The 22,383-nt window shown below is 40.9% G+C and overlaps 1 protein-coding gene across 3 annotated transcripts in view; it reads right to left on the bottom strand.

The window, feature by feature from the left end:
- Positions 1–22,383, bottom strand: part of ablim1a (actin binding LIM protein 1a) — a 270,896-nt gene that overhangs the window by 45,428 nt on the left and 203,085 nt on the right. The window contains exons 10-17 of one of the 3 annotated variants that reach the window (XM_034184185.1): positions 21,175–21,333; positions 17,836–17,880; positions 16,084–16,119; positions 14,773–14,902; positions 14,134–14,253; positions 11,031–11,135; positions 1,070–1,117; positions 331–507 (exon numbers count right to left, since the gene is read on the bottom strand). In XM_034184185.1, the coding sequence (XP_034040076.1) occupies positions 331–507; positions 1,070–1,117; positions 11,031–11,135; positions 14,134–14,253; positions 14,773–14,902; positions 16,084–16,119; positions 17,836–17,880; positions 21,175–21,333 (820 nt within the window). The remainder of the gene's footprint in view (positions 1–330; positions 508–1,069; positions 1,118–11,030; positions 11,136–14,133; positions 14,254–14,772; positions 14,903–16,083; positions 16,120–17,835; positions 17,881–21,174; positions 21,334–22,383) is intronic. The other 2 variants (XM_034184183.1, XM_034184184.1) reach the window with 2 other exon arrangements.

Here is a 22,383-nt window from a genome sequence, read left to right as displayed (position 1 = left end):
ACAGACAAAAGTCAGTTTGAAGTCAGTCTCAGTTATCTCTGTCAAAGTCATTTGTGGCTCTGTTACATTCGTAACCATCATGTGCAATCGTAACTCAACGTAAAAGTGACACTATCACAAGCAAAATAATAACATGGCAGCAACAGAAATCAAACACGTACACAACGTCTGCACGGTGCAAGCAAACACTAAGTGTCGCACGTGCTCGGAGTGAAGCGTAGTGAGAGCAGGGATGCAGGTAAGCTCTTAGGGGAGAAAGAAGAAGAAGAGTTAGGTCGTGGTTTAGCGTCTCTAGTGCTAGCGAGCATGCTCGTCAGAAGCCTACTGTACCTAATACAGCAAGAGACGAGGGCCAACGGTCGCCCTCACTGCGTGAGCTGTCATCCGGAGAGGGAGCATGGGCAGCGGGGAAGGTGGCCGATCTGATGATGTCATCAGCAGACTTGCTTTGACGTGCTATGGCAGCTGTATCTAGGTTTACAACCATGGCAACTGATCTATCAATGTCTGGATGTCAGATACAGGGAAACATCTCTTCGACAAGCTCCAAGATCAATCAATCCAGAGAGTCATCTCCGTCTGAAATATGTTGACTTTAAAAAAAGTGTCTTTCCTAACAAGTCACTGAATGTCAGGTGCAACCTGAAACAAAAACTCCGCTGAAGGAGGAGTCAGCATCATTGTTCAGATGCATCGGTGGCAAAATTTGTCACTTCTTGCAAGACAATGACTGCACCACCTGTTTTGACAAAATGGTGCGCCTGAGCAGCATGGGACATCTGCTCACTTCAGTGGAATCCATTTTCAGTTACATTTTAAGAAACTTCAGCATTACTGTAAATAACTTGTTAGGATGGACAAAGTACAAGCTGCAGGTTAGACAGAAGAGGATCAGAGACAGACTTCAAACAGTACACTGACACTGAGGGTGACTACATGTTAGGCAGAACACGTTCATTTCTTTAACAAATGCATCAACAGTAACAACTGCATTCCTACAGCAGTCTGATTTTCTACTCAAAACATTTGTGTCATCTGGTTTTTAAAGTAGAAATAAGAGCACAAGTACCATGTTGTTTGTAGATGGGTGGCTTTCTGTAGATGTTGCTCCCCTGATCTGAAACGATTCAAACACAGATGAGACATTTAGCGAATATTCAACACACAAAAATCAAGTAAAGCAACACAACATCTGAAAAAAGTGAATATGTGTTCCAAAAACAAATCCAGCTTTATCACGGTCAATTGTTATATTGATATGGGGGAAAAACAACCATTAGCTACCTTACTCCATTTGGGATCAGCTAGCTCTGTGGTAAGCTAGCTAGCTAAATTAAATAGATAGATAGATAGATAGATAGATAGATAGATAGATAGATAGATAGATAGATAGATAGATAGATAGATAGATAGATAGACTGAGAATCATAACATAATACAGTATAAAATATTTATGAAATATACAACAGAAAATAATTTCAATAGTTCCAGTGATCAAATATTAAGGAAATCTATTGATTATTTCATGCAGACTTAGTGAAGGATGTCGCTGGTGTTAACAACACGTTCTTATTTGTTAGGTGTCAAATACTGCTGCTGTGACAGAGCCCTTGGAGTGAGTACAGTGACTGTGTGTGAGTATAACATGTCCTGGCAGGTAGGTACGGCCATGTGTTTGGGAAATAAATTAAGGTTAGATTAGGCTGAAAATGAAAGCAAAGGTTAGCATGGATGTGAATGTTGCAGTTAGCCTTAGTCCACATCAGTATTTGTGTCACGCTTACAATCACGAATCAGTACTTCCCCCTAAACCATGTGCCTTGGTACAATGCAACCTGATCATGATGGCATCATGTACAGTGATTTAATCCATTAGTTTGTGATACTGTTACGAAATGGAGTAGATTTTTGTGATGCTGTCACGAAAAAAAATTTTGTAATGGTATCATGAAATTTTATGTGGGATGGGGGGGTGTTGGGGTTATGGTTAGGGATAAGGTTAAAATTAGTGAGCGAAGCGTGACCGAGTCACAAAAATGTAATACATTTTGTAACGGCATCACAAAAAAAAAAAAATGTGAGACCAGGCTGTAAAATGACACACATGATTGGGTGGTGTGAGGCAGCTGCAAATTACAGACACCTGTTGGCCAGAAGTGTATGCACCTCTGGATAGCTACACACTGGCAGTGTTGTACGCAATACGCATACAATACATATACAGTAAATGCATTCATACATACAACATATATTATATTAAAGTATTTTGTGAAATTGCGCATGAGACTACAAAATCAGCCGGAGATAAACTGTCTCATGTACAAACTGAAGCACCTACTTCACCTCCACCTCATATGTCACATACCCACGTGGTAGGTTGCCATCACTGTAGCTACGTGAAGACACTGCACTCAAAAAGTATCATGATTTAATGTCTTGGAGCCAGAGGCCAAACTATATCTAATAGATTGATACTGTATGACAAGAAGCTCTTCAAAACACAGTTGTTCCAAGAGTACCTCTTCTCCAAACATCTCTAACAAACCGAACATGCATAATTGCAGTCTCCCATTGTGATTTTTGTCCCCAGTTTCTGTCGTGATTTTGAAATTGAGGAAATTGGGCCCATTTTTTTTAAATAGCAGTCAAAATTCATCTTACCTACTATTTTATATCTAATTACATACGAATGTAACCGAATTTTAGCAAATGCACAACAGTATTACGATTCTCTGCATTTGCACATGCACTGACACATGGGCAAATCGTTACTTACACCAAAGAACTAAAATGTCTCTGTTAACATCTCAAAATTGTCTTCTGCTGAAGAGTGCAACATGCTTTTCATGGGTTTCATGTTGCGGAGGAGGACCAGATGGAGTATTCTGCTCAGAGAAAGGTAGGTCCCACTTGTTCACTTTCACCTACTTTTATACAAGAGTACCCCTGGTCTGCAAAAGTTACCATATTCATGCGCTGGAATGCCCATGGCCAAGCATCACTCCATCCATTTTTAATGAAAGCTGGCTAAACTCCCACCTTAAGTTAAATTATTTTATTAAAGTTGATTAAATGCCCACACTAAAATAAATAATCATTTCATGACCCTAACACATAAAATGCAAAAAATAATTCATTTTCATCATGTTTTTTTCGTCACTTCCATGTCTTACCTGTGACGATGTCATCAGCGTGCCCTGGTAGTAGCATCATGACAATAATGTCAGTTTGAGAGAGTATAAAAGTTGTGGCCAAGGAGGACTGGATTTGGTACTGAGGCAACAGTCACACACTGTGACAGATTAAGTAAACTGATTAATAATTTGCCCAGTAGCAAAAATGCCTAATCTGCTGATCCGGTGAATTTTGGGCTCTAATGGAATGAGTGGACAATCACCAAATGCGAGTGTGTGGTGCTTCTGGACATGAACAGAAGACAAATAAGACATGGATTGTCAGTGTGTTCATATGTTCACATGTTGGCAGCTGTGGTCAGTAGTCACCGGCAAGGACACACTGGATGATGTTTTTCTTTAACAAAGCGGGAAAACGGACAGTGAGCGATGGATTATTTAAGTTTTCAACTTTGCTGCTTACTGCTGCGACAATGACAACCTGGGTGCTGTTTTATCTTTAAAGAGGAGGAATAACAGACAGGAAAAAAGACAGATTATTTAAGTGCAGAGAGTCGCCTGGTTTTAAATAGGTATATATGAATAATTTGTGTGATATTACAGAAAGGAATTAATTTATAACCTCATGAAAAATTTACTTTATAACTGCCATCAGACACAGGGTTTTCTGGTTTAATATAATCAATCAAGTAAATACTGTCCTCCATTATCACTGAAAAATTGCCACGCATCATGTCATCTCCAACAGTCTGCCAGTGCAGACAGATTTCCACTGTGATGGTTTGTCTGCTGCTGACATGTGAAAGCAGGTTAACACTGACTGGATGTCCACTGGCAAGCTACTATCAAGTACAGGACAGGACAAAGCAATCTTGCAACAATCTCAATTTTTGAGCACAAACACAACTTTCTGACCGACTTGTCAGACATCATCTGACATCAGCTGACAAGGAATACATAGTGAATGAGAAAAGGATTTGTACAGGAAATAAACAGGCACAAACAGGTGAGTTATTTATGATTTATTTCTATTTGTGATCAAATCAGACATTTTATTGAAATCTGTGTTCCGACAAACATAATATTGGTGGTGCTTATGCATCAATCCACCATCAGGCAGAGTTTTGCACAGAATGCCCAAGAGTATTCCAATGCGTGAGTACGGTTAAGTCCAATTATTCACATTTTGGGATCACAATTTAACCCAATAAAATGAATTTTTGAAAACATGTTTAAATTTCACTGATTGCACACAGTGTTCTACAACACTAATTTTGGGTATCCATTTTGTTTTATTTTTGCTCCAAAAATATACACAATCAGGTATCAAATATCGGCAAAGGGAGAACTGCCCAAACTTGCACTTACCATGCACATTTATCTCTCTCTAACTTTCTCTACCTTCTCAAATTTCACTCTGGTATCAACTTGCAACTTTTTATACTGTCACTTTTTGTATGTGCATGTAAATATGCTGTTCAACATTATACCTCCTGTCCACATGTTTTCGCTTAGGTTGCAGGTGGGTTCCCGATAGAAAAAATGCAAAACGGCAAACTCACGGGATAATCGCCAACCTTGCCGCAACCCATTTGCAAATATACAGTACATGTCATCCAGATACTGTGGATCCTGTGGTTGACACGGTCGAGAATTTCATCCAACATTTCAGGGAAGATGTGTAGGACATTCTTAAATTTCACCGGATCTTCATGATGGAGTTCATTTATCAGGGTGTGGTATTGGCCAAACTGAATCTTCCTCTCTGCCTGCAGTCATGGCTTCAACCACCATCTGTGCCTGTGTCTTCATCTAACAATTCTTAAGGCCAGATTAAGGGCTATCAGCAGCACGTTACCCATGGGGATCCAGGGGCTCTAGATTGGGTAGTGTTTATAAAATAGGTAGCTAACATTTTCCAAGGGTGGTAATAAATTTTGCAAATTTTCTATAATGAGTTGGAGTGGTGTGTGTCCATAATGTTTTTAGAACCTTAGACCTCAACATTTTTTAGAGGATGAACTCAGTCATATTATTTCCTGTTAATTATGCATTTTTAAATGTTAATTTACTGTCTTAATGCATTTAAAAATTATTTACATTCTTGTTATCATACAAACACTATTATTATTTTATTATTACTTCTATTTTGTCATTTGATTTTGAAATGGACCACAATGCATATAAATGTTTTCACTTTCTTGTATTATCCATGTGTTTTTTAATGTATTTACAATTATATTATGTACTTACATTGAACTTACTTACATTGAACTTACTAAATAAAATCATGCACACACGCACACATACACTTACACAGACACGACTTTGCTTTTAATATATAGATGATTTACTGCTCCCTGCTAGAATGGTGTGTGAATCCAGAATGTAATTATCAACGTCCATTGTTCAGTGTTGTTAGCTAACATCCATAGTTTCTCCAAAAATATTAATCCTATCAATGTTCCACTTTGGCGGCGTTCGTCCTTGACCCAAAATATATAAGCATACCAAACGGCAAGTGTCAGCTCTCCCCAGTTTGTCCATAATCAAAGATATATACACATGCATACATGTACACTTGGCTTTTAATATATAGATGATTTGCTGCCCCTGCTGGAATGGTGTGTGAGTCCAGAATTTAATGATGAATGTTCCATTGTTTACTGTTGCTAGGTAATATGCCTAATTTCTCCAAAAATTTTAGTCCTACAACTTTACATTTGTGCAGCGTTTATCCTTGACCCAAAATACATAAGCATACCAAACAGCAAATGTCAGCTCTCCCCAGTCTCTCTGTGATCAAACCCATACACACACACGCATGCATACACACACACAGAGGCCACTTGGCTATTAATATATAGATGGCCTCTGCCTCCCCCTGGGTTTGGATAAAAATGATGAGCTGAAAGCCCCGGTCACACGGCACTAACGGAGGACACCAAAGCCAAAACGAAACAAGAAATCTGGACTTACATTGACTTTGGAGACATGGTTTAACCATTGTCTAGCTTCATTCCTGTAGCTGGCACTTCGTCAGAATTTTCAAACTGTTGAAAAATGTGAATGAATCCTGACGACAACCTCGATTTGTCCGTATGCCGGTTTGCTTTCTGTCTTGACGGTTCCTCATTGTTTGCGTAGTTCCCGTACCCTCAGCGTTCCATTTGACTGTCGTCCAACTTCATCCAACCTCCCAAGTCCGACGTCTTGTACGAATGTTGATATCTGAATGGATCAATAACTAAAGATCTGGCGAGCAGAATGTGACTCGTCCATGTGTGAGACGAAAAGCAACATTGTCATACAGAAACAATAGCGGCAAGAACGTTTTATCAACTACTTTAACTATTTACACACATTCCAGTCACAGACGGCTGGAACGGACGGCTGTGGGCACATTCACATGTTTTGTTTTGATTTTGTTTAAAGCATCAAAGTTGCCATTCACTTCATTTTTCTTTTTGTTAGTTTTGGTTTTGTTACGTTCCTTTATGCGCGCTTGACTCGCAGGTTTTTTTTTTGGTGATGGAAGAAGTACAGGCTCATTCCTCCACCTTTTCTCAACAATTTGTGACTGGAACACTCAAAAAACCAACATGGGTGTTGTTGGTTTATATGTTACATGAACGTAAGTCTAACATGTAGTTTCTATGATATAAAATCAAGTTTTATGGGTGAACACATTCAAATTATGTAATTTTAACATACATGCTCAGTGAACATAATAAAATTATGGAAAGTATTTCCACCCAAATAAAATGTGTTAATGCAGCCAGAAACAATTTTGCTGAGTGACCTAAATATACATTTGCTGGCTCAACATGATGCATTTATGTTACTGTTACTTAATTACCATGGTTCAGGGCAACTAGATTTGTATGGGTAAATGTAACAAATAAAACCATTAAGTTCCTTTAGCTGCACGCTTGTTTGTGCTTGGGGTTGCCACAGCAAATCCAAGGTTGAGCTGCATAAATTGTGCTGATTCAACACAGCAAAGTTAAGTTGACATGTAACTATACCATTTTAAATGTAGTTGTAACTACCCTAATAAATTAAGTAACTCATAATCATATCAAACAAGTTTGAATGGCCCAAGAAAATTGCATCAGTGCGTTACATTTACCCTTACAGGGCAGGGGTGGTGACCCAGTGGTTACAGTACGGACAGTATTGTGCCAGTTCAACAGATCTCAAATCAGATCTATCTCATATTTGCTGTGGCAACCCTGAGCGTAAACAAGGGAGCAGCCAAAGGGACCTACTATTTATTTTTGTTACAATTATCCTTATAAATCTAACTGGCCTGAACCATGGTAATTGAGTAACAGTAACACAAATTTATTATGTTTCACTCACTCATCTTCAACCGCTTTTCCAGGTTCGGGTCATGGGGAAATTTATCATGTTGACCCTACAAATTTACATTTAGGTCTACATTTACCATTATAAATCAAGTTGGCCTAGACCATGGTAATTGAGTAACAGTAATGCAAATTTATCATGTTGACCCAACAAAATTACATTTAGGTCTACATTTACCTTTACAAATCACGTTGGCCTTAACTATGGTAATTAGGTAATAGTAACGCAAATTTATCATGTTGGCCCAGCAAATTTACATTTAGGTCTACATTTACCATTACAAATCAAGTTGGCCTAGACCATGGTAATTGAGTAACAGTAATGCAAATTTATCATGTTGACCCAACAAATTTACATTTAGGTCTACATTTACCTTTACAAATGAAGTTGGCCTGAACTATGGTATTTAAGTAATAGTAACGCAAATTTATCATGTTGGCCCAGCAAATTTACACTTAGGCCACTCAGCAAAATTGTTTCTGGCTAAGTTAACGTCTTTTACTTGGGTGGAAATACCATACATAATTGTATTATGTTCACTGAGCAAGTTATTTTTTGAGTGAACCTAACAGAATCCACAGTAACTGGAACATATGGACACGAGGCATAATGCTGTCTTCATTAAATTGTACAGCTAATAGTTATTGTTGTGCTGGTCTTGGAACTGTAGCTTGATTCTGATTCCTCACTTGTAAGTCACTTTGGACAAAATCATCAGCTAAATGAATGTAAAATCAATGGCAGATTCATGGAGATAATGTGACAAAACATTATAAATGTTTTGCCAAATACATTTGAGTTCTGCCCACAGAACCTTGGGAAAGGGGCAAGAGCAATAAAAATGATTTGGAATGAATTGGAAGTGACTGTTTCTGGTCGTGTCCATGTTCCTTTTTTTAAGAGAGAGAGAATATTCCCTTGTGCTATAATTAGAATTGAATAATAAGTCAAACCATTGCAGTAACAATTTGTTTTATAGATACAAACAAATAAAGATCATGTTACAAGATAAAATGACATCTTCAAAGACCAAGTTTGAGCTGTCCCATACTGCTACCTTTGGTATAAAAAGGCTAATTACAAAAGTATACACATTCTTCACAATAACAAATATGAAAATGTTATATGATGATACACCGTATAGGCACGTTTTTCCATTTGTAAGATTTGATCAAATATTGTTATGAATTTATTTGTTCATGAATTTTTTTCATACTTGAAAACATCTGATATCAAAATTATTATCTTACTATGTCTGACACACATAAATACAAAGATATTATAGATACAGTCAGGTCCATATATATTTGGACATTAGCAAAGTCTTGTTTTCACAGCATATTAGAGTTGAAAGTTATTCATGAATATGAGTTGAAATTGCTCCATTTGGATGAGATGAGCAACTGCGGAATTACAGCAACATTTGTGTGCGGGCCTCTGGTTTTAATGGGCTAAAAGTAACAGAATGATAGGCTGTGGAGTTGTTTCACATCCAAGTGTGTGTTTGAACCTCACATTTCTCTGACAAATCAACAAATAAAAGGTTGAGAGTTGATTTCAAGTGTTGCGCTACCTTTGGTCAGATCAGGTCAGGTCTGCAAGCATGCATAGGTGCTGCGCGTCACGACATTGTCACATTCACCACACTCCAGGACTGTCTTTGGTCCTGGACGGCAATCACTGAGAAAGACAACTGGGTCATCCCCACCTCTCGAAAGTAACAATCTATGATGCTGCTACGTGACATGTGGGAGTCCCCCCTTGGCCTCTTTCAGTGGCTGGAGTCCTCAACACTGAGGCACCTGAGTGCAGGAACATGCCACATGACCAAAGTGTCTAACTCACATTCCCCCACAATGCAAGTGATATTCCTCATCTGAGTCTCCCTAAGTAACCCCTGGTTTGACAAAAAGTCATTCCAGTGATTTTCAAAGAGACCTAATACCAAAGACATCCAATTGCCACCTTAGGTCACTGGTTAGCGTCCCCATCTCACAACTGTTCAGTAAGACAGGAGACTGATACATCCTGTAAAGCACCAAGGTCAAGTCGAGTCTGGGAGCATGCGCTGGAGCCACGCTTTCCCACATCCATCACACCATGGGAGGTGATGGTCTAGTGGTTAAGCATTGGGCTTGGGACAAGCGGATCACTGGTTCAAATCCCAGCCTGACCGGAAAATCACTAAGGGCCCTTGGGCAAGGTTCTTAATCCCTTAATCCCTGTATGTAGTATGCACCTTGTATGGCAGCACCCTGATATTGGGGTGAATGTGAGGCATTATTGTAAAGCACTTTGAGCATCTGATGCAGATGGAAAAGCGCCATATAAATACAGTCCACTTACCATTTACCATGGAACTGCCCAGGGCCTAGAAGGCAACCACCCAGGCAGACAACCAGTCCATTCTCACATCTCAAAAATAACCATTTATCTGCCACAGCCAGGTGAAATGTGGACTACCCCTTGGCTTTCTCCAGGTACTGGGGTCCATCGGCACTCAGGCACCTGCGTGGTAGATCATGCACATAGAAATGGGGCGCATGGCCAAAATGTCAAAATCCCAACAGTCAAAGTTCAGACTTGGACTTTCAGTCTCCTAGAAAATTAACAGCATCACCAAACACCTCTATCCAGTGATCACATGGCTCCATACGCAATTCCAGACATATGTCAATATCAAAGGCAGAGGACCCAGTGACATGAATATCACTGTCAAGATATAAGTGAATCTCTCTAACAGAAGCAGTTCTGATGCATGAGTCCAAAATGTAAGTGAAAGCATAGCTCTTAGTCTTGATCCAAGACTAAGAGCTCACACACCCAGACACTCACTCAGCTTTTCAACTGCTACAACCATTTATTCCCCAATGATCACAGCATCATCCGTAAAGTCAAGGTCAGTAAACATTTCCTCCCCGACAAAGGCACCTAAGCTGGTAATTGCAGCAATCCTACCCAAGATCCAGTCCAGGTAAGTACTGAGTACTGCAGGAGCCCCAACACATCCCTGGCAAATGCCAGTACTTATTTGGAAGAAGTCAGAGCTCTACCCCCCTAGACACAGCTCTCACAATAAACTGAAATTGAGATGGTCAATTGTGACAACAAAGTTTGTAAAATGTAGGTTGGGATTCGCTCTGCAGTACAAGAGAGACTTGTAACATTGAGATTTTTGACTTGTAGCCCTGTTTGGTTCCTTCACTCGTCTACATGCATGGCCACTCAGTTTTTGAGGACATCCTGCTGTAGTGAGGCACTGTGTCATACTCTGGTATTTCATAATGATGAACTCGGATGTACTAGTCTTGAACAATCAAGATAGAATAACTTAGACAACAGCTCAGTAGTTGTTCAATAAATGAACCTTTCCCGCTATTGAACCCCGGTATGCTGTGATAGAAAGCAAAAATAACCAAGACTTTGTCCATACCAAAATATATATGTGCCTACCTGAATGTATGGAGAGAGAGAGAGAGACTTAGTGGGGGTGAGCAGTGACAGGGTGCGCTCCAGTTCTCCTACCTGGAAGGTGGAAATGTTTAGGGGTCAGAGAAAGAGGCGGGGTGACCGGCCGGCTGTCGGGCCTGAGTGGGAGGGGCGAGCTGCGGCCACTTGGCGGGTCAGTGCCTCCAGTGAGAAGAACCAAGAGCAGAATGTAAGCAGGGACACTAGAGGGGAACCACAGGCGTGAACAGTGGAACACACAGGGACCGACGGGACCAGCCAAAATCATTGTGACAGAACCAGATCAAATCTTGATAAATGTACTTAATGGAGCTGAATGAAAAGATAAATGCCAGAGTGGAGTCGTCATGATAATGTCAGTTAGTTTGCTCTAATAGTATATGGCTCGGTGACAAGTCCCAGCATGCACTCGGCCAACAATGAAGACAGAAGCAAAATTCTTATCACATAGCAATGGACTACATACACAAGGGTTTGTGACATACTTTCAGTTTCAAATAATGCTGCTTGGTCGTTTCCACTCTCACTCTTGCTAATGGTGTTTGATGCTGTTTCAGCATGAGTATAAGCAGGAAAATATTTAAAACTGAACATGTTCAAAAAAAGGATAAGAAATACTCAGAGCATTACTATGTCCCACTTTCAAACCATCCAGAAATTTGTGATGCCAGATTTTCAGAGATTAATAATTAAAAAAAAAGAGTTCAACCAATATACATGTATAAAGAGAGATAGATGGACATATAGCTCTATATCTACAAATATAAGCAACAGGTTGGTCATTGTTTGCGGTGTTCAATAGCAGCCTATACTCAAGGTTCCAATATTAGCATTACTGCAAACATTTATTAGCATTGCAAACATTTAGCATTGCTGCAGGTACAATAGTGTTTCACCAAGAGATCTCGTATCTATATAGAAAGAGATATTTCTTGAATTCATTGTTGAAATCCTGCATCACAAATATTGGTAGAGCCTACACCTTGTTTGGCTCCACTCAAATTTAATGGCACACTAAGGTTTCATGGCTTTCTGACTGATCCTGATAACACTACAAAACAGCTTCTGTAAGTGGCAGCGGAGACATTTTGTCCCCGCTAAAGCAGCCTGGTACACAGCACATTTGTTGTAGTTTAGTTATAATGTTGGAGTATTTCACCAGATAAAGCACAAAGACAGAATGGTGATGAAACGCGAGCATTTGACACTACAGACGTAAGCAAACAACAATTAAGTGATTGTTGTTTTCTTACCATTGCATTTGCGTAAATAAGGTGCAACTTACTCTCATTCTCTCTTACTCACTCATCTTCAACCGCTTATCCAGGATCGGGTGGCGTGGGCAACAGCTCCAGCAGGGGACCCCAGACTTCCTTTTTATGTGCCACATTGACCACCTCTGACTGGCCAGTGTGGAGATAAAATCTCTCCACGGAGTCCTGGTCTCCTACCAGATTGATGTGCCTGGAACATCTCCCTAGGGAAGCGCCCAGGGGGCATCCTTACCAGATGCCCGAACCACCTCAGCTGGCTCCTTTCAATGCGAAGGAGCAGCGGCTCTACTCTGAGCTCCCCGTGGATGACCGAACTTCTCACCCTATCTCAAAGAAAGACAGCAGCCACATTTCAGCCGCTTGTACCCATGATCTAGTTCTTTTGGTTATGACCCAACCCTCATGACCATAGGTGACAGCAGGAATGAAGATTTACCAGTAGATCGAGAGCTCCGCCTTTTGGCTCAGGTCCATTTTCGTCACAACAGTATGGTACAGAAAATGCAACACCACCCCTGCTGCGCAGATTCTCCGATCAATCTTGCACTCCATTGTCCCCTCACTCATGAACAAGACCCCAAGGTACTTAAACTCCTTCACTTGGGGCAAGACCATATTCCCTACCCAGAGTAGGCAATCCTTCAGTTTGCTGCTGAGAACCATGGCCTCAGATTTAGAAGTGCTGATCCTCAACCCAGCCACTTCACACATGGCTGGGAACTGATCCAATGAGTGTTGGAGATCACCGGACAATGAAGCCAACAGGACCACATCATCTGCTTAAAGCAGTGATGAGACCCTGAGCCCTCCAAGCTGGAAACCCCCCTCCCCCAACTACGTCTCCATATCTTGTCCATGAATATCACAAACAGAATTGCTAACAAGGCACAGCCCTGGCGGAGGCCAACCCCCACCGGAGACGAGTCCAACTTACTGCCGAGCACCCAAACACAGCTCTCGCTTTGTGAGTACAGAGATTGGATGGCCCTGAGAAGGGAACCCCTCACTCCATACTCCCGCAGCACCTCCCATAGTATCTCCCAGGGTACCCAATCATACGCCTTCTCCAAGTCCACAAAACACATGTAGATTGGATGGGCTTACTCTCAGCCACCCTCCAGGATCCTTGTGAGAGTGAAGAGCTGGTCTGTTGTTCCATGACCAGGACGGAACCCGCATTGTTCCTCTTTGACTATCGGCCGACCCTCCTTTCCAGCACCCTGGAGTACACTTTACCAGGGAGGCTGAGTAGTGTGATGCCCCTGTTGTTGGCACACACTCTCTGGTCCCCCTTTTTAAGGTGTAACATATAATTTAAACTCTTTGTCTAATTTGCTGACTGGGGCTTTCGTCCTACTGCAAATCCTATGAACATGGGTGATGTTCAATTTTCGTAGCACTGGCAGGCGGCGGGTATACTAATAAACAATCAAGCAGTTGTAACTAGAACAGGGAAGGGATTGTGCAATGAGCTCATTGTTTTATCTTAAACCTTACACCTTACTAAAGTCAGAAAACTCTTTAAAAGAAAGTCACCCATCTTCCAACAATGGGTCAGTGTCACTTTGGACATGTATAACTGAAGTTTCTCAAGCATGCAAAACATAATTTCAAAAGCCAAACATAAAGAGCTCGCTAGTTGCTGTTATTAAAGTGTGAATTTATTAAAGCAGGTAATGAGCAGTATGCTGATGTCACAGGAGGACGTGGCCACATCCCATTACGTATTAAGATGATGGGTGCATGGTGTACTAAAAATGAAATCTGGATGAACTCAGAAGGACAGATTGTATGCTGGTGGAATCCGAGGTGATGATGGAGGACATGTGTTTTCTTTTCCGTTTTGGGAGGGGGGGCAGTGGAGAAAAATGGAACGGGCCCCTTACCTTGGCTATGGGGGAGGAAGTGGTGTCTGAAAGGGGAGGTGGGGCGGGAGTCACTATTTCTGGAGCCCACACTGTTACTGCACAGGGAAGAGCAGAGCTTCTGCATGCCCGTCAGAGCCTCTGCAGGACAGGGGACGAATCCCCGGGAGCAGGCATCGGGAGATGGGCAGTGTGGGGGAGGAGACAGGAGGTGAGGAGACGAGGGACAGACATAAGGGAGGAAGATACACGGGAAGCAAAAGTTCAAAAGAGAAACAAAAGACACCCAAAGTGAGAAGTAAGGGAGCAATTGAGAACAACAGTCAAAAGAAGGAAGCAAGAAATACATTCAAAGGAATGAAGAGCAAAGTCAAGAAAAAACTGTTACTGAAAGTGAAACACTGACTCTGAGGTTGATATTCTTGTGACACAGGTACCTTCTGTTAATGCACAAACATGTATTAAGACAAATATACGCTTCATAAAATGTCTATGCAACAACCACAAAAGTCAATTTCGGTGACATCTTGGGTAGTGATCATCAAGCAGACCAAAAAAGACGACATCTGGCAACTTATTAGAAACACTGAAATCAATAAAATCATTGGTGTGATCTTCAAAATTGTGACCTCATATATATCAGTCTGCTCATCTCCTCACCTGGCCTGTGGAAGTGCTGCGGCGACCGTAACAAAGTGGGGGTGTAACCATGGCGACTATAAACTGGCGATGCTATGGAGCCCTGACTGGTGGATCTTTGGAGGATGCGATCCCTCCTCTCATAAGAAGTCTGCTAGACAGACAAGCACACATGCACACACATAAACATTAAAGTTCAGTACTCTGTGAGTGAGCGTCTTTGTATTTACACAAAACATACTGACACCTACAGAAGCCAAACGCTCTTACGGACACAAAAAGCCCTTACATTGTCACAAATGGGTAATTTACATTATTTTCCAGAGTATAAATTGCACCGGAATATAAACTGCACTACATTTTGTATGTGGAACTTACTTTTTAACCTAGCATTTTCAGGGGGGCAACTTTAACAATGCACAGGAACTCAGTATAGCACACGTGCACATCACAGTCTATGCTAAGGACTTTTAAATTCCAAAAATAAGTAAGATGCACAATTAAAAGTGTGACAGACATCTGACTGCTAGCAACTGATGCACTCTGGGTGGGAAAAAAATTTACACTTTTTTTTTAAGAGCTGACGTAACATGAATTTCTCCACTGTGAGATCAATAAAGTCTTATCTTATCTTATCTTAAGAAGGTTCCCTCCACCTCCCCATCAAACAGCAACTTGTGCGTTTTTCTTGTTTCCATGGAATAAAACAAGGTCAGATACTTTTTGAATGCACCTCGTATCTTCAGATCTGGTGCAGACATCTTCAACAGCCTCATCATCTTATTGAAAAGACCACCCAAAATTAGTTTGTTCTACAAGTGGACAATGCACCCAGTATTTTTCATTTAATCTACTAGACCAGTAACAGTATGGCTCTAACTTCATTAAACCAAAGTATGACTCAGCAAAAATGTACACAACACAATTTTGATGACCAAATCCACTCAATGATAGTAAGATTCTTATTGGTCTGAGTCAGCTGTGACTCATACTGATGTAATATACTTCATACAAACAATGGCGAAAAAGAGGATTGTTGAACACATTAGCTTAGAGGATTTAATACTGAGAGCACAAAGTACAATAGAGGATGGCCTTTGATGATTCAAAACCATATTCCGATAAAATCTCTATTATAATGGGATCATCGCTACAATCAGCACAAAGAATGTTGTGTATGATGTGCAATGTGGCCACACTGCCTCTCTATGCAGAAAATACATTGTTTTGTGTTCTATTAACATTTTTCGTACAAAATTTCAATGTAAAATTCTTGACTGGTTTTGAATGAAGTAGTTGAAAACGTCAGACCAACAGAAGTATTACACTTACTTCAATAGGTGGGGTTGGTGACATGTTTCTTGAGGACTAGAAAGAATCAAACATGTGTGACTTAACCATGTTTTTAATCTACCAAACAATATACAAAGAGGAAAATAAGTATTTGAGCATCCTGCAGTTTTGCAAGTTCTCCCACTTAGAAATCATGGAGGGGTCTGAAATTTTGATCTTAGGTGCATGTCCACTGTGAGAGACATAATCTAAAAACAAAAATCCGGAAATCACAATGTATGAATTTTTTAATAATTTATTTGTATGTTACTGCTGCAAATAAGTATTTGAACACCTACCAACCAGCAAGAATTCTGGCTCACACAGACCTGTTAATTTTTCTTTAAGAAGTCCTCTTATTCTGAACTCTTTACCTGTATTAATTGCACCTGTTTAAAGTTGTTACCTGTATAAAAGACACCTGTTCACACACTCAATCAATCACACTCCAACCTGTCCACCACAGCCAAGACCAAAGAGCTGTCTAAGGACACCAGAGACAAAACTGTAGACCTGCACAAGGCTGGGATGGACTACAGGACAACAGGCAAGCAGCTTAGTAGAAGAAAACAACTGTTATGATTATTTATTAGAAAGTGGAAGAAACACAAGATGACTGTCATTCTCCCTCTGTCTGGGATTCCATGCAAGATCTCACTTTATGGGGTAAGGATGATTCTGAGAAAGTTCAGAACTACACAGGAGGACCTGGTCAATGACCTGAAGAGAGCTGGGACCACACTCACAAAGATTACATTAGTAACACATGATGCTGTCATGGTTTAAAATCCTGCAGGGCAGCAAGGTCCCCCTGCTCAAGTCAGCACATGTCCAGGCCCGTTTGAAGTTCACCAGTAACCATCTGGATGATCCAGTGGAGGCATGGGAGAAGGTCATGTGGTCAGATGAGACCAGAATAGAGCTTTTTGGAATCAACTCCACTTACCATGTTTAGAGGATGAGAACAACCCCAAGAAAACCATCCCAACCATGAAGCATGGGGGTGGAAACATCATACTCTGGGGGTGCTCTTCTGCAAAGGGGACAGGACAACTGAACCGTATTTAAGGGAGGATGGATGGGGTCATGTATTGCGAGATTATGGCAAACAACCTCCTTCCCTCAGTAAGCGCGTTGAAGATGGGTCATGGCTGGGTCTTCCAGCATGACAATGACCCCAAACACACAGCCAGGACAACTAAGGAGGGGCTCCATAAGAAGCATTTCAAGGTCCTGGAGTGGCCTGGCCAGTCTCCAGACCTGAACTCAATAGAAAATCTTTGGAGGGAGCTGAAACTCCAAACCTGAAAGATTTGGAGAAGATCTGTGTGGAGGAGTGGACCAAAATCCCTGCTGCAGGAAATGTTTGACCTCTGTAATGGCAGACAAAAGCTACTGTACCAAATATTAACACTGATTTTCACAGGTGTTCAAATACTTATTTGCAGCAGTAACATATAAATAAATTATTTAAAAAAATCATACATTGTGATTTCTGGATTTTTAGATTATGTCTCTCACAGTGGACATGCACCTAAGATGAAAATTTCAGACGCCTCCATGATTTCTAAGTGGGAGAACTTGCAAAATCGCAGGGTGTTCAAATACTTATTTTCCTCACTGTATGTTATCTGATATAAAATTGCATCTGCTAAACATCACAGTCATCAACATTTCACAAACATCAGCCTGTCAACAGTCTGCTGTTCTTCGACATTAGTGCAGGATTACCTTGAACATACTGAATCGTACCTTGTCATCAGGGAAAGGGGAGCGCTCCTGCCTGGCAGTGTGGAGCTGTGACAACACACAGATTCACTACTGCAGAACTTATTACACATAATACACATTTTATTCAGTTGTGGTTTCTGAAAACATTTCAACATTTTCCATGTTATATGAGGTCTGTTAGAAAACTATCTGACCTTTTTATTTTTTAAAAAAACTATATGGATTTGAATCATGTGCGCTTGTATCAGCTAAGCTTGAACCTTCGTGTGCATGCGTGAGTTTTTTCACGCCTGTCGGTTGCGTCATTCGCCTGTGGGCAGGCTTTGAGTGAGCACTGGTCCACCCCCCTCGTCGGATTTTCATTGTCAGGGAAATGGCTGAGCGATTGGAGCAGCGCTGAATCAAATTTTTCCAGAAACTGTGAGAGACAGGCAGGTGGAAACCATTCGGAAGATTCAGACGGCTTTCAGTGAGGATACTCTGGGCGTCATAGAGATTAAGGAGCATTATAACTGGATTAAAGATGGCCCACAGCGGCGGAGGGTGTGCCGCGCTCCGAGCGGCCATCGACAGGCTGAAATGACCAGATCATTTCCAAAGTGAACGCTCTGGTGATGTGGGACCGTCGTCTGACTACCAGAGAAATAAAGAAGAGGTGGACATCAGCACTTTTGTGGTACATTCCACTGTTACAGGAGATTTTGTAATGAAAGATGTGCAGAGGAAGATGTGCGTCGGGACAAAGCCGCAATGGCGCACAACAAAAAGCACGTCCGTGTTGGAAGTCTCACAGGACAAGTTGTGACATGCCCAACTGTTACACAATTTCTCGGATACTCACTCGACTGAAAAGCCACCGAAAGCCGTCTGAATCTTCCGAATGGTTTCCAACACGGACGTGCTTTTTGTTGTGCGCCATTGCGGCTCCGTCCCGACACGCGAATTCCTTAATGCTCCTTAATCTCTGTGACGCCCAGAGTATCCTCACTGAAAGTCGTCTGAATCTTCTGAATGGTTTCCACCTGGCTGTCTCTCACAGTTTCTGGAAAAATTTGATTCAGCGCTGCTCCAATCGCTCAGCCATTTCCCTGACAATGAAAAGCCGACGAGGGGGGTGGACCAGTGCTCACTCAAAGCCTGCCCACAGGCGAATGACGCAACCGACAGGCGTGAAAAAACTCACGCATGCGCACGAAGGTTCAAGCTTGGCTGATGCAAGCACACATGATTCAAATCCATATAGTTTTTAAAAAAAAATAAAAAGGTCGGATACTTTTCTAACAGACCTCATATACGGCCAGTATAAGCGTACTGCAAGGTACACAAACTATAAGAACCATATCAAAATAGGGTTACAAAATAGAGCACACGGTATAAACCACTGCTGAACTAACTCCAGCGTGTCTGAACACACAGCAGACAGCGGCCACCAAAGCTCCTTGAAATGAAGCCTGCAGTAATGTGAGGAGAACTTTTGTTGTTCTTTTTATGTTTACTCTTATTTTATTTAGTAGTTGTTTTTATTTGCATATTTTGCACTGTCTCTGAGACAGCAAGAGGGAGGGAGAGATAACGTTTCTTTTCTCACTCCTCTGGCTCTGTTTCTTCTTTTTACTGTTCTTCTGCACTGGCCATAATGCACCATTATATTAATATTGTACCGTTGCAGGTGACTGTTGCTGATCTGTTCTGTGTGTCCTGATCCTGTCAGATCTCAGAAGCTAAGCAGTGTGGGACCTGGTTAGTACTTGGATGGGAGACCTCTTCGGAACACCAACGGCTATGTGTGTTTCTCCAGCTAAAACTGGAGTTGCATCAGGAAGGGCATCCGGTGTAAAACTTGTGCCAAATACCAATGTGAATCTGGCTGTATCCGCTGTGGTGACCCCAAACAAAACGGGAGCAGTCGAATGGAAAACAACAACCGTTGAAGGTGACTGGCCATGATATGTGGCGGTATAGCAGGTGTGCTCAGAGTTTGTCTGGCATCATATATTTGTTTCAGTTTATCCTCTTTTTTTGAGGAGTTTTCTGTGCAAATTTGTCTTTCTGTGCAACATACTGTACACAAAAATGTATTGTGTGTGAGTGTGTATATGTGTGTGTGTGTGTGTGTGTGTGTGTGTGTGTGTGTGTGTGTGTGTGTGTGTGTGTGTGTGTGTGTGTGTGTGTGTGTGTGTTAGAGCCAGACCGATATATCGGCCGGCCGATATTAATATCGGCTGATATAAGCCCTTTTCAAAGTACTCACTATCGGCCGAAATTTTGCCGACAGAACGCAGATAATTTCTCATAAACAGAACAGTTACTGAAATAATGTTTGTGTCGGCAATGTAAAATGTCCTTGCACCGTTTGTCCAGTAGATGGAGCTCTGACTCCATTCAACTGAGAGCTGCTTACACCCCTGCTTAAATGTGTTCATCACCAGCCCCCGTAATTCGCTGTCACACTGCACTGATCGGCTGACAAAAGCATACAAGTTTATAAGAATGTTGTTTGTAATAACTTTGCGATTACATTCACCCCACATTTCTCCCGTTTTTCATCTCAGTTTGATTAACTCAGTTTATGTAGTAATGTGTCAAATGTGCTTCATTGCATCGGTCACGCTTTTTATTAATCCCACGTTGTGTAGACCTTATTTCTAGCATGAAAAACTTTCATTTACTGCTAAGAGGTTGAAACATTCAGATCTACTGGTCATGCGGAAGGGTTCTGGGAATTACTGGCGTTCGCCATTAACTCTCTGGGGCCGACGCCATCGTATACGACGGCTGGGACCAAGCTTTACTAAATTATAATGATATGAGATAGAAACTTACTCTTTTTTGCTGAAAAGTTAGCTCTGCGGACTTTTGATCCACCCTCGGCCATCTTGGTACTCCTCATAGAAGATGTGTGATGACGTGCGCAATGTGAGTGTCCAATCGGAATTGGTTCTCCGTCACATATTTTTCCAAAACCCAATCTTAGGGCAGATTTACCTCACGTGATATAGCAAAGATCATTTTCAGGAGTGATATCTTACTAGTTGGCCCGTTTGAATAGCCCCCTAACTGCTCCAATTGCATTTTTGCATTTTTTTAACTTGAAAATTCTTCTTTGTTATAAAGTTAATCAATATGAAGACAAAGCTTCAGCTTTTAGCTCATACCTTTTTTGTTAAGGGTACAAAAAAGAACATTTTATTCATTTAAAAAAATATCAGCTGATTTATCGGCTATCGACAAATCAGCCGATTTATAGATTATCTGCATTTTTTTTCATCCAAATATCGTTATCGGCATCGCCCTCAAAAATATCCATATCGGTTGGGCTCTAGTGTGTGCATGCGTGCGTGCGTTTGTGTGTGTGTTTACCTCTCCCACACTCTCTCGTCTCTCCTCTCTCTCATCCAGGGAAGTGGAGTACATGGGTTCATAGGTAATAAGATCGGGGCGCTCAATGTCATAAATGGCTTTTACTTTTGGAATGGCAGCTAGGTCTCTGTAATCAAGGATCTCATTGTCTACTTTTGCCTAAGAAGACAAAAACACACACAGACAGGTGTGAGGGGAGCCACACTTGTGTCAAACACCTGAAACGGTTCAAGCAAATGATGTTGTTAGAACAGAGAAATGTTCATTCTGTGTGGACTTTCACTGCAATGCAATGATTATATCCCAGAACAGCTATCTGCATGAGAATGTGGGGAGGTCTAAACCAGGGCTTGACATAGTGTCTATGTCATATATCATAGAGTCACTCATGAAAAATAAATAATAAATACAGATTTTATATATGCATAAACAAATGCATATTTTTTTGTGGACTGTGCGATGGTTCTCATAGCAGGTGGTTCGGGTGTGGGTATTAAAATCTATGACCACCATATGGCCTCAGTAACCACGGCACCATCAGTGGAGCTAAAGTCAGCAAGTCACCAATACCTGTTTTGCTAACGGTGCTAACATACAAATTAAATGATACTAACATTTCACTCAATGGACTCGCTTTTGAGGGCAGCCATGCAAGGAACTGACAGATTTAACATTTCTGTATTGGCTTCATTTTAAATCAAATCTGATAACTGAATACAAATAATTAGACAATGTGCATTTTCATGTCTAAAGAAATATAAATGTATTTGATTACCGATGCTGCTTGAAACTTTCATGTCAAGAGAACAACAATTAATTCAGTGTCAAAATAGGAATATCTACAATATTTGTATTTTATAGTACTTCTTGGAAATACATACCGTACTGTATTTTCCAGAGTGTAAGTTGCTTTTTTTTTTTTTTGTAGTTTGAGAGGTCTTGTGACTTACTCAGGTGCAACTCATAGTAATACGGAAAAATCCTGAATATGTTATTGATAATAATTACAGTAACTATTTACATCAGACTTTCACACAAATCAAAGAACTAAACAAAATAAACTTCAATAATAAAAGAATAAATGCCAATAATAAGAAGTACACTCCAACAATGCACAAATATCCCAAATTAATGAGATGATAACACAGAAAAAAACGTATATATGGGTTCTTCCTCTTCAAGACATCTTTTTAACAGGTGCAAAAAATA

The sequence above is a fragment of the Thalassophryne amazonica genome, chromosome 13, assembly GCF_902500255.1.
Source record: "Thalassophryne amazonica chromosome 13, fThaAma1.1, whole genome shotgun sequence".
Taxonomy (NCBI): domain Eukaryota; kingdom Metazoa; phylum Chordata; class Actinopteri; order Batrachoidiformes; family Batrachoididae; genus Thalassophryne; species Thalassophryne amazonica.
This window is presented reverse-complemented; position numbering and strand designations above follow the sequence as displayed.